The following is a 12,583-nucleotide window of genomic DNA, read 5'->3' as shown; positions in this document are numbered from 1 at the left end:
GTTAGATCTTGTGAGTTGTCTATCATGATCAAGATCATCTATTTGTAATGCTACATGTTGTGTTTGTTGGGATCCGATGAATATGGAATACTATGTCAAGTTGATTATCAATCTATCATATATGTGTTGTTTATGATCTTGCATGCTCTCCGTTGCTAGTAGAGGCTCTGGCCAAGTTGATACTTGTAACTCCAAGAGGGAGTATTTATGCTCGATAGTGGGTTCATGCCTCCATTAAATCTGGGACAGTGACAGAAAGTTCTAAGGTTGTGGATGTGCTGTTGCCACTAGGGATAAAACATCGATGCTTTGTCTAAGGATATTTGTGTTGATTACATTACGCACCATACTTAATGCAATTGTCTGTTGTTTGCAACTTAATACTGGAAGGGGTGCAGATGCTAACCCGAAGGTGGACTTTTTAGTCATAGATGCATGCTGGATAGCGGTCTATGTACTTTGTCGTAATGCCCAATTGAATCTCACTCTACTCATCATGATATGTATGTGCATTGTTATGCCCTCTCTATTTGTCAATTGCCCAACTGTAATTTGTTCACCCAACATGCTATTTCTTATTGGAGAGACACCACTAGTGAACTGTGGACCCCGGTCCATTTTTTTACATCTGAATACAATCTACTGCAAACATTGTTCTTTATTGTTCTTCGCATACAAACATCATTTTCCACACCATACATTTAATCCTTTGTTTACAGCAAGCCGGTGAGATTGACAACCTCACTGTTAAGTTGGGGCAAAGTATTTGGATTGTGTTGTGCAGGTTCCACGTTGGCGCCGGAATACCTGGTGTTGCGCCGCACTACACTCCGTCACCAACGACCTTCACGTGCTCCTTGACTCGTACTGGTTCGATAACCTTGGTTTCTTACTAAGGGAAAAATTGTTGCTGTACGCATCACACCTTCCTCTTGGGTTCCCAATGGGCGTGTGCTTTACGCGTCATCAGGCACCAACCCTTATAACTTTGTCCTCCGCCTCCTACTTATAAATAGGTTGCACCCTTTCAGATCTATGGTTAGAAATGAATTAGAACTTGATAATGGAGCTTTGCTCCGCAATCTCCCACATGTGGGATCCAAGACCCTCCCCTTGTGGATCCCAAGATTACAACTAGCTTTGCCTGGTCATTTTTTCCTTTGCAGGGTTTCTATTGGATCAGTGGACTCACTATCACTGTTGGAGAAATGATTTCAATTAGAGTTGAGTTGGTTAATATTTCTAGATCCAAAGGCTTCAGTATTGATTGTTAGTTGTTGGATTTGAGGTACTCATAAGCTTAGATAGTTATTTTTATCTTGCATTCTTGTATGTTTTCCCCTTCTTTTCGCCCTGTGTGTCATTGTATCAACCGTCTTGTTGGTCAATTCATGAAAATCGGGGAACCACGGCGTTTCAAAATGCCTAGGCAACTAAACACCACGATAGATATTCTCAAATATGCTTGGCTTTCGAATGCCGACCCTATGCGGGCAACTAATTGCGTATATATTCTCTCGGTGGGAGATTCTTACTCGCCTCATCCAGAAATAACAATTACTCGAAAACATGTATTTAACATTGACCAAAGGGGGATAGATCCCTCCCTTGATCCGTCGTTAGGTAGAAGATGAGACCTCTCCATAAGCGGATTTATACGGTCCCCTTGGGACTTGAACCCAGGCCGGTTGGCTGCGCACTCCCTGCTCGATGAACCATTATTTGATACGTTTTGTTCTGCCAAACATGTCCAATGGATTCAGTTTCCCATACATACAACACCTGAGCAGGATGCAGCTCCTAGTCGTGGGTTGGATACATCCCATTGACGGTCAATCCACCATCAACCGAGATCGTCTGGCCAGTGATGTAAGACGAACCGGGCATGCAGAGAAACGCCACCAGCGATGATACCTCTTCAGGTTCTCCGACACGCCTCATGGGAGTTCGCTGCCTGAGGAGAACCATGAATTCCTCCTTTGCCAAATCCTGCAGAACAGCGAGCAAAACCAAATGGGTTAGAGGAAATTCCCCGGGTTGTTGTTTGTTTGGTGCAAATATAGCGAGTTCGATCGGGGGAATAGAGATTGCTGTATACAAAACAAGTTGCAGTATGCTGCACACTGACTATGTTATGTTCAGGAACTGAGACCAATGGATATGACAATCAATTGCAACTTTCTGACGATGTAGATGAGTAACAGAAGTAACACGAAATATTTCTGAAGAAAAATAAAGAGTGTGACTTCTTACTGCTTCCACCATTGATGTCTTGATGTACCATGGAGCAACAGAGTTGGTTCTTATGTGATCTTTCGCCCACTCACATGCTAGGTTCTTTGCTAGCTGGTTCATGGCACCTGTATCATGTTACAGAGCGATGATGATTGCTAAATGGTTTGCCAAAAGAGAAGATGGAAAGATGATGATTGATCTACACTCCCTGCCATTATCATGCATGTTCATCTACGCCACCCGTGAAAAAACAGCATCATATCGCATATAATATAGAGACTGATAATATACCCACTCAGGAGCAGGGTTTACCTTTTGTCAAGCTATAAATGGAGCTACTAGCTTCCGCTATCACTCCACAGACTGATGATATGAAGACAATGCTGCCCGACCCGGACGCCTTGAGAAGAGGATGTGAAAGTTGGCACAGATGGAATGCGGATTCAAGATTAGTGGCCATTGTGATGGAGTATTCCTCTGCAGTGTATTCAAGTGTTGGCTTATCAATAGTTATGCCCGCATTGTTAACCTGCATGACAAATTGGGGGAAAAGAAGATAGATATGAACTTCAACAGCCAGGCCGTGGAGCGGACAAAACTGCATTCGTTTCCCAATTAGTATAATTTATAACTGAGTAAACACGAGTGTGAAGCGAAAACTATAAAAAAAAATCAGGAATGCAATGTTATTCTTCTAGTTATCAGCCATGTTTGATCTATTTTAAAGGCTATAAGCAAATCAGATTGCTCTGCAGTGACATGTTCATAGAAAAAGCATTACAGAATTTTGAAAAATAAATGAATGATGCTGGTGCAGTAGTAAGGATCCAAGGTTGTACTACCTGAAAATGACCAAACATTGTCAAGTATATTACTCCCTCCGATTCATATTACTTAACGCTAATATAGATGTATCTATACATATTATAGTTGTAGATACATCTATTTTAGTCGATCTAATCCGTGAGCCTCCTACCGTCCTACGATCGTACCAAGTCCACGCACATTAAGATTTTTAGTTGACTCCATGCCATGCCAAGAGCAAAATCTATGGTCCGACAATAACATGCTGATACCTCACCAATCAGTCACAAACATTAGAGCATCTCCAGTCGCGTCCCCCAAACCATCCCCCAAAGAGCGCCGGATCGAGCGTTTGGGGGACGTGTTTTGTTCGTGCCGCTTTTGGGGGACGTCGCTCTCCAGCCGCGTCCCCTAAACGCCGCCCCCAAATAAATATTGATGCACGAAAATAAAGATTTTCATTCAAATTTGATTATATATTACAAAGTTTGAATGAAAACGGCTAGATTTCATCTAAACCTAGACTAGTGACCGCCCGGCGGTGCGTTCGACGGCCCCGCCCCGTCGTCGCCTCCCCTCCGCCGCAGCTCCTGTTGCCCGCGGCGCCTCTTCTTGCGTTGGGCGGTGGCCAGACGCCGCCGCTCCAGCAGCGCGTCGTCGTCCGCCCTCCCCTGCTGCGCCGCCTGGAGGGAGAGCTCGATGGCGCGACGAATCTGCGCCTCTTCGCGGGCACGGGCGTCGTCCTGGAGCTTTTTCTCCGACTCGAAGGACTCGACGAGCGCGCGTTGCTGATCGGCCTCCGGGTGCGGCCCGTCGTCGTCGGACCACTCGAACTCGTCGTCATCGTCGTCCTCCACCTCGGGCTCCTCCTCCTCCACCTCGGCCTCCTCCTCCTCCTCCACATCCGTTGGCGCCTCCATCATCGTCGCCGCTAACGCGTCGGCCTCCGCCGCCAACTCGTCCGCCCGCCTCCCCCAGATCGCCGCCAGCGCCGCCTCCCGCTGCTGACGCTCCTCCGCCGCCAACTGCTGCTGGCGCTCGATCGACTCCCGCCGCCGGCGCTCGATCGCCTCCCGCCGTTCACGGTACAGCGCCTCCCGCTCATCGCGCTGGCGGCGGCGCTCATCAACCCACCGCCGGCTCATCTCCTCCGTCCGGCGTCGCCGCGCCTCTTCTGCTGTCGAGGCGTCGAACGCCGCAACGGTGTCCGCCAGTGCCTCCTCTTGCCACGCTGCTGCCGCCGCGGCCTCGTGAGCTGCGGGTCCAGGGGCGTCGACCGCCGCTACATGCACCGTGTGCACCGCCTCACGCTGCTGGAGGGCCTGCTGCTCGAGTGCCTCCCGCTGCTGCCGACGATGTGCATGCCAGTTCTCCATCCCTCGCCGCCGCCACTCTTCCCGGGCGGCAACGTCGATGCCGAACTGCAAGTCCGGGAGTGGAAGTGGAGGAGACGGCGGTGGAGGGAACTGGCCAGCGCCTGGGCGGTTCGCCATTGCCACTGGTGGTGGAGGAGACGACGGTGGAGCGACGAGGGATGTGTTTGTTGCCGGCGGCTGTGGTGGCTACTAGTGAGCCGGGAGACCTTTTATAGACGCCGGCGTCGAGAAGAAAGCGCGGGAAGAGGCGAGAAGAGGAGGGAAGATCGCGCGGGAACAGGCGGTGGCGTGCGAACGCCGGCGACGCGTGGAGGCTGCGCAGCACCGACGAGACGTCTCGCCTGCCCCTCCGTCGCCATTAAGGCAAAGATGCTGTCGTGTGTCACTGCGTGCGAATAACTTCAGCCGCGAGGTAGGCGACGGGTAGGTTAAAATTTATTGTGTCGTTGACGCGTCGGCCCCGCCACTCTCCGCCTCGCTTTTCGTTGTGTCCGGTGTGCCCGGAGCGTCCCCTGTGGGACGGGGATGGCTCGGGGCGCCGGACACCGTATCGGGCCGCGCCGGACAAAATTGGGCTTCGGGGAACGCGGCTAGAACAATTTTTTGGTCCGGCGCATCTCAAATTGCTTTGGGGGACGTTTTGGAGACGCGACTGAAGATGCTCTTAGAGACTGTATGCACCACCAAGGCACCAATCAGACTATGTGCAATTGCATTCTCTGAACCCTTATTCGCTGAATACTACAGGCAACGCAGTGAATCAACATCCATCAATCCACGACCCTGTTCCCAAATTGAGCAGCCACAGGTAAATAGATCGAGGAGGGAGGATGAAGTGGGTGCGTTACGAGGATGTTGAGCTTGCCGGAGAAGCGGTCGGCAACGTCGCGGATCAGGCGCTCCCGCTGCTCCCGCACGGCGACGTCGCAGACGGAGCCGGTGACGCGGAATCCCTTGGCCTCCCACTCCTTCAAGCGCTCGGCCAGCTCCGCCTCCGTCCGGGAGCAGGTGTGCACGGCCGCCCCCAGCGCCGACAGCTCCTCCACCACCGCATACCTGCGCATCATCGCACAGACGAACACAAATTACTCACATGGACTCCGGAGATTCGGCACTAGCTCAAGCGAACCGAGAAATACCCGATGCCGCGAGTGCCACCGGTGACGAGGGCTGTCTTGCCGTGAAGAGACCATCTCCCCGCAGTGATGCCGATCGCTTCTGCCGCGGCCATCCCCTTCCAAGCGCTGATTTCCCTGCGGCGCGTCGCCCCACGATGTTCGTACTGGAAGTGGATGCCGTCACTGCGTCCGACTTCACCCACTCGCACTGATTGCTGCTCGTAGGCAAATGCCACCGCCAAATGCGGTTAATAGTTGATATAGGGCGTGTTTGGTTGCCGTTTAGTCGGAGCCAGGCTCCACGGCAACGCACTTCTTGGCTCAAGAGATACTGGCCTGTAAAAACATGTAAAAATACGGTGTTGCCAGTTCGTTTGGTAAATCACGGTGTATTTGATGGGTCTTTTAGGATTCAGGGATGTGTGTAGGCGAGGGTTTTATTCCCGGCCGGTACTTGCGAGATCTCGCCGGAACCCGGTTTTAACGGTACCCACCGATTTAAGAAAATACCAGCATATATTTATCGGTACTTGATAATTTGCTCAAAATTTAAATGATTTTGGTAAATTTTGGATTAATTTTAAAACTTTTTTGAAAAAATTCGAACGGTATTTTGACCAATATTTCCAGTAGCCGGTATTATTGATGCCCACCAAAGAAAAATTGAGAACGAGAAAAAAAAACTTCGTGTAGACTATCGTGTAGACTATCTACAAAACTACTACAAAAGCTAAACTATCGATCCTTCAAAATTCGGAATTGTGTAAACTCCTACCTAGCATCCATTACAAAACCTCGTACTTTCTATGTATTTATGTAGCCTTGGGTTAGCACTTGACTTCAAAACTTATCCTAGTTAATAACTTGACATTTGAAATTTTAATAGCCATGTAGGTATGTTCAATAACTTGTTGTTACTCGGTCCTTCTCCATGTGTTGAGATCATTCTTTTGATTTTGTGGATTTAAAAAAAGCTATATAGATACCCTTACAAACAACTTTTATTTTGAAAGTAGCTTTTATTTGCCACGTTGTCATCTTACAAGAGCGGCCTCTTCCTCTTCCTACCAACATCAGCGGTAGTGCCAGCACCAAGGCTAGTAAAAGAGACGTGCTCACCTTCGCCATCAAGGACAACGGTCTCGGACTCCTAGATCTCTATGGCCTAGCTCATTTTGGCGGGCTTCTCCCAAACGCTACCCTCACTCAGTTTCTCCCAGAAGCCTGTCTCCCAAATTTGTTTAAACTTCTCAATTAATATTGGGTAGACTAATTTAGAAGTGTAATCAAATTTAGTAGATGGGTTTCTAGGAGATAATGGAGGTAGCTTAAGGGAGAAGCCATCCTAGAAGTCGAAAAGAAGACCCCTTATGTAGTCGGGCAATATGTACCGAGTAGCTCACTGGAACCCATCTCATATCAACCAGTAGCAAGGCCAAAGGAGAAAATTTGTTGCGTCTAGGTGTAGTTCGTGAATGGTTGATTGAGGTACTCATTGTCCTTGGGGTGATCCTAGACTGGAGAAACACAATGTGTTAGTAGTGCAACGTTAGATGAATTGGAAAATGTGACAGGTTGAAGGAACTGAAACAAGTGTTAGTACCGAGCCATGGCCTCTGTAGTTTTCGACCTCTAAGATAATGATGCAGGTGTCCCCATCCCATTGTGTACCGCTAAGGTCTATAAGCTTGGACACATGGATCCATTTGGTCCTCCACTTTATAAGATGTTTGTACACCTGCTGTGGGGACACCTTCGAGCCATAGAAATTAACCACCTTCTTGGCAACATTTTTCAGGTGCACCTCCTTGCACCCCTTTTCGGTCCTAACACCCCTTTTGATGATTTCGCACATCTTGTTGAGGACGCAAGTGCATATGAAAGAAGAATACTTCATAGTGGTCTTCACCCCCTTGAATGTGTCTATGATGTGTGCTTTACCAGCCTTGATTGCCTTCCTCCTAGCAAGGATGGAAGCAACATTCTCAGCCTGGTACACCAGAACACAACAGATGCTACGCACGGACATCAACTCTCCTTTTTTTGTGGATACATGAACATCGGTAATGCATTGTCCTGGGTCTCAGCAACAAAGAAGGGAAAGTACTAGGTATGGAGTAGGGCCTGGCTAAACTCGTATTCAGTCATGGCCTACATTGGTTACCATTAGAACTAGAACAATGGAAAGTACAACAAATAACTAGAACGTCAACAATAACTACACAAGAGCAGTCAAATGCTCTTCACAACATGATCTCATGTGTAAGTGAATTGCTAGTGCAAGAAGAAGAACTACACAACGTAAAACCAATCCTCGTAGCAACTATTATACATGGATTCTACGGCAATGAAGATCATTTAACTCAACGCACTAACACCTACCCTACTACACATGAGAAAGAATTAGTCTGGTCTACAACATCACAATATAAAATTTGCATCTACACACTACATTGTACACATGAAAAGGATTTAGTCTAATCTACAATATCGACATAGATAATCTACATCTACATACTACCATTGTACAAATGAGCAAGATTTCACCAACAAAACAAGAACATACCACACATTAACACTACCATAACATCAACATTCACTAACAACTAAGCAAAACCTTCCATACGACCACATGATCTTACGATATATCGCTGGATCATCCACTTCATTCAGTGCCGACAAGAAATATGATCCATACCGTCATAGATCTACAACAACATCTACTCTGATCTACTCAAAGATCTCATAAACCAGCTCTATGGTTTGCAGCATGCACCACCATCAGAGGAGTGTAGAAGGCAACGAAGAGCAAGACCTTTTGCTGTCACCATCCTACAAGGATCGAGTTAGATGGTGCCGCTTACCTACTAGTGGGTGAACCTCCTCGTCAGGGTGGAGAGCTCCATTGTGGTGGTGCGTGGGTGTGTGTGGGTGTGAGGGGGGAGGGGGTGGTGGCACGCGATCTGGCTGTAGGGATTCGTAGCAGAAAACAAAATATTTCTAGCGTAGCCCAATTGCCCAGATCTACCTATAGTAGTAATGTTGTAATGGAGATAGTTTCGGTGACATACCCTCGTAGACCGAAAACGGTTAGCATTCCACTAGAACATGGATGATGTAGTCATACTCGTTGTCGACTTCAGGGTCGAGTTCAATCCTCCTGTTACGACGTCAAGTGTCGCAAGTGTAGAACCTCATAGTTTCACACACATACGATGCTCAACGATGCTCCCATCTCCGTTCCAGCTAAGGTGCAGGAGTAGATCTTCTGGATACACATCCCAGCAGCTCTCCCGCATACTGGGTGGAGTGGACTCCCTCCGTGCGTAGCTCTTCGAGGAACCACGCACGGGAGAGAGAACGAGAGAGAGAGAGAGAGAGAGAGAGAGAGAGAGAGAGAGAGAGAGAGAGAGAGAGAGAGAGAAGGGAGGAGGCGCCCGAGGGGGCTCTCCTTTTTCTCAAGCTAATTGTGTGTTCTCCTCTCTCCACATATATATATAGGGGAACTAGGAGGGGTGGAGGCCCATAGCTAGGCATTGTGGGACTAAAAAAGAGGGGAGGAAAGGTGGTGTCCGGCTGGGCACTAGAAGGCCCATGCGCCCCATTCTTCCAAACCCTAGCCCCCCATAAGCACATGGGGGTGGCCCGCCACTTAATGGGCTCCCCTCCGGGAGGGACCCATTAAGGTGGGTTGCACCTTTTAATTAATAAATAATATATAATTAATTATTACTTAATTAACACATAATACATAATATTTAATTACCGATGATCCGAGACACCTCTCGAACCACTCCGAACATCCTTCGGATTCTCCCGGAACCCTGTCTGGTTCTCTCTTCTATATTAATTCTCCGGTGTTTCCAATGAATCCAAAACCATCTTTAGTTTTGTTGAACCCTTAAGTGTGTTTCTTTACAGTTTGAGAACAGCACTGACATGATCCAGATGCCTCTCCGATCAATGATCACCGGGGGTTCTGGAGAATCATAATGATCCCCATGTGTTCTACGAATATACAAGTCATTGAACTGCAAATGTTGAGTCTTATTCATTTGTTACTTCGATACCAGACTTGTCCTAGATGTGATAATCAGTATCACCATACCTAGTTCGATCTCATTGCCGACAAGACTATTCAAATGGTTGTGATTCCATCCTTATGGCCTATTCATGGTTGCAACCTTTTGGATGTAATCTCACTGAGTGGGTCCAGGGTATCTTCTATCACGCGGACGAATAAATCCCGCTCTTGATACATACGTCTCAACATATTTGAAAGTTCAGAGATGGTAAACCTAGAGGGGGTGAATAGGTTTCTACAAGTTTTAATTCTTTCTTTGCAATGTTAGGCTTTGCAGAATATAAAGGTGAGCCTAATGCAAACTAGGTGAGGCACCCTAGATGATGATACAAGTAACTCAAGCACGAAGGATCTCACAGGCAGATATATCACAACTAAAGAGTTCGATTAGAGATAACCTATAGCAGGCAGAGACGAAGGTTTATTCATGTGTTTCCTTCCTTTGCAAGAAGGTACGTAACGTTTGGAGAGGTGGGGGTCCCACAAAGGATTCCTCAGCGCCATGAAGGCTCACCTTCTTCTCATGAGCCTATCCCACGAAGTAATAGCTCTTTCACTTGTGGTATACTTTGAGGTAGCCATTTGATATAACTTGTAATAGCACTTTTCACACCCATTTGATATAATTTGAAATTGTGAAAGGATGCAAATGCAAGCAATAGACGAAAAGCTTCAAGACGGGCAACCGGCGCAAAGGTGTCCTCATAATCCATACCTTCTATTTGGGCAAACCCTTGCACCACTAACCTTGCTTTATTTCTTATGACGATGCCATTCCCATCTTGCTTGTTCTTGAACACCCATTTGGTCCCAATGACATTGATGTGATGATCTTTGGGTCTCTCAACTAGGGACCATACTTCATTGCGGGTGAAGCATTCCAATTCTTCTTGCGTGTCAATTACCCAATCCGGATCAACCAAGGCTTCATGTACCTTGAGTGGCTCAAAACTAGACACAAAAGCATGGTGTTGACAATAAGTGATAAGCAATGCATGATGTCTACGAGTTACCACTCCTCTTGAGATGCTACCAAGGACTTGATCTACTTTCATGTCACTTGCCCTTGAAGTAGTCTTGATCTTCCGAATGGTTCCTTCATGATCAATAAATTTATCTCTTGCTAGTTCTTGATCATGAGGGACAACTTGAGCTCGACCATGGCTTGAGAATGATTCTTGATCAGCATCATGGTATTGCTCAGTGGGTTGAGGGATTTCTTATTGTTCTACGGAATGTGGCTCATCTTGAGTAGAGGTTGAATATTGCGCTGCGTTTGATGGTTCACCTTGAGTTGAGCAAGGCTCCACTTGGGCTGAGCTTGAGACTTCTATTCCATCGTCTTGATCATTAGTGTGGACCTCCGTGGGCCGGATGTGTCCAATGCCCATAAGCTTTTTGGTATACGATGACAAACCGAGCTAGAGTCACATATAGATATTATGAGAAGCTTAGAACCTTGATTCCATATAAGAGCATCTCTAGCAGATACGCCAAACTGCAAACTAAGTTTGCGCATGCGGAATCTGCTCCGCTCGAGATTTTTTCGGCCTGCAAATCGCGTTTTTCTCGGCCCGCATCCGCGTGTTTGCGGTTTGCAGTTTGGCGTATCTGCTAGAGATGCTCTTATATGGAATCAAGGTTGGGGTAGGCAGCAAACCACTCCAAATCAATGTTTTTGCACATTTCAACACAAATATTTGATATAGTTCATTTCAAATGCATAATATAACCGAATAAAACATAAAAATTCATAGTTTTTAATAGCACACAATTCAACAATAATCCTTATTACCAACAATAGTTCAAATCCGAATAATTAAACTAGATTGAAATAGCGAGTATTGGACTCGCAAGTGCGCACAATCTTGTTGAAAAGCTCTCGCCGCATTCTGTACCGGCGATGGAAAAGATGAGGAGGATAGATCGGTACCTCGGCGAAGTAATCGCGCATCAGCAAGTCATTGCCGAGCTTGCGGTTGTGCGGAATGCAAAGGCGGCCGACCGTGGAACCATGTCGCCCTTCCTCCGCATGTCCATGAACTCCTTCGCGGTGATAAGAACCACCATCTCCTCCATGTCACCGTCGAGCAGCTCGTCCAAGTCGAAGTCGGAGGAATCCAACGAATCTTCCATAAAACACATGGCGGCGGTGCTGAACGGCATCTACACAGGCAGCGGGGCGAATGAGGGAGGAAAAACGCCGGCGAAATACCAAGAAGCTTGCGGGCGGCGGCGACATACCTTCCGACGACAGCGGCGGCCGATTCGCGGGAAAATCCGGCCGACTGGGTCGCCGACGACCTGCAGCTAGTGGGGAATCGCTGCGGTGCATCGGTGCCGTTGTTCCTAGGCGACGAGGAGGGCGGACGCGGCCGGGATCTGCGGCGGCAGCGATGCGCGCGAAAGGGGCGAGCTGAAAGTTCCTTCGCGCCTGATTTTTCTCTACCAACCCACGCCTTGCACGGGATGCAGATCGATATGCATCCGGCCGCGAAACCTACATGTATATAGGTTTGGCGAGCGCGGAAGCAGGCGCCTGGAAAAATATTTGCAGGTTTGGCCGATATACGGGATCTGCTCGGGGTATTTTTTTGCCCATAACTGCATACGGGCGGTTATTATGCAGTTTTGGCAAATATGTTGTATCTGCTAGAGATGCTCTAAGATATTAAGACAGCTCCCCCATAATGTATGCACTTGGAGAATTTACGTTTGAATACAAAGTGCATCATTTGTATATCATGGGAAGCTCCCCTAATATCTTTAGGAAACAAGCATGGTATGGACAAGCATATAACAAGATATAAGCAATAAGCATAATCATCCTACATAGAGATTAAGCGTACAATAACTTTTCCACACATGAATTATTAAGAGTAACAAATGGTTCCGGAAATCAAATAACACAAGCCACATTAGAAGCAAATAAAGTATCAATGGCTTGTGCAAATGGCAACACCCAT

General features: G+C 47.4%; 1 protein-coding gene across 1 annotated transcript; it reads right to left on the bottom strand.

The window, feature by feature from the left end:
• Positions 1-1,704: 1,704 nt before the first annotated feature.
• On the bottom strand, positions 1,705-5,780 carry LOC127296043 (tropinone reductase homolog At5g06060). Its single transcript, XM_051326070.2, has 5 exons — positions 5,555-5,780; positions 5,264-5,471; positions 2,548-2,764; positions 2,254-2,360; positions 1,705-1,989 (listed from the first exon to the last, which is right to left on the bottom strand). The coding sequence occupies exons 1-5, from the start codon at positions 5,644-5,646 to the stop codon at positions 1,801-1,803; spliced, it is 813 nt and encodes a 270-aa protein (XP_051182030.1). The 5' UTR covers positions 5,647-5,780; the 3' UTR covers positions 1,705-1,800.
• Positions 5,781-12,583: the final 6,803 nt, after the last annotated feature.

This window comes from Lolium perenne, chromosome 4, assembly GCF_019359855.2.
Source record: "Lolium perenne isolate Kyuss_39 chromosome 4, Kyuss_2.0, whole genome shotgun sequence".
NCBI classification, from domain to species: domain Eukaryota; kingdom Viridiplantae; phylum Streptophyta; class Magnoliopsida; order Poales; family Poaceae; genus Lolium; species Lolium perenne.
Note: the sequence above shows the minus strand (reverse complement) of the source record. Positions and strands in the feature narration are given on the sequence as shown.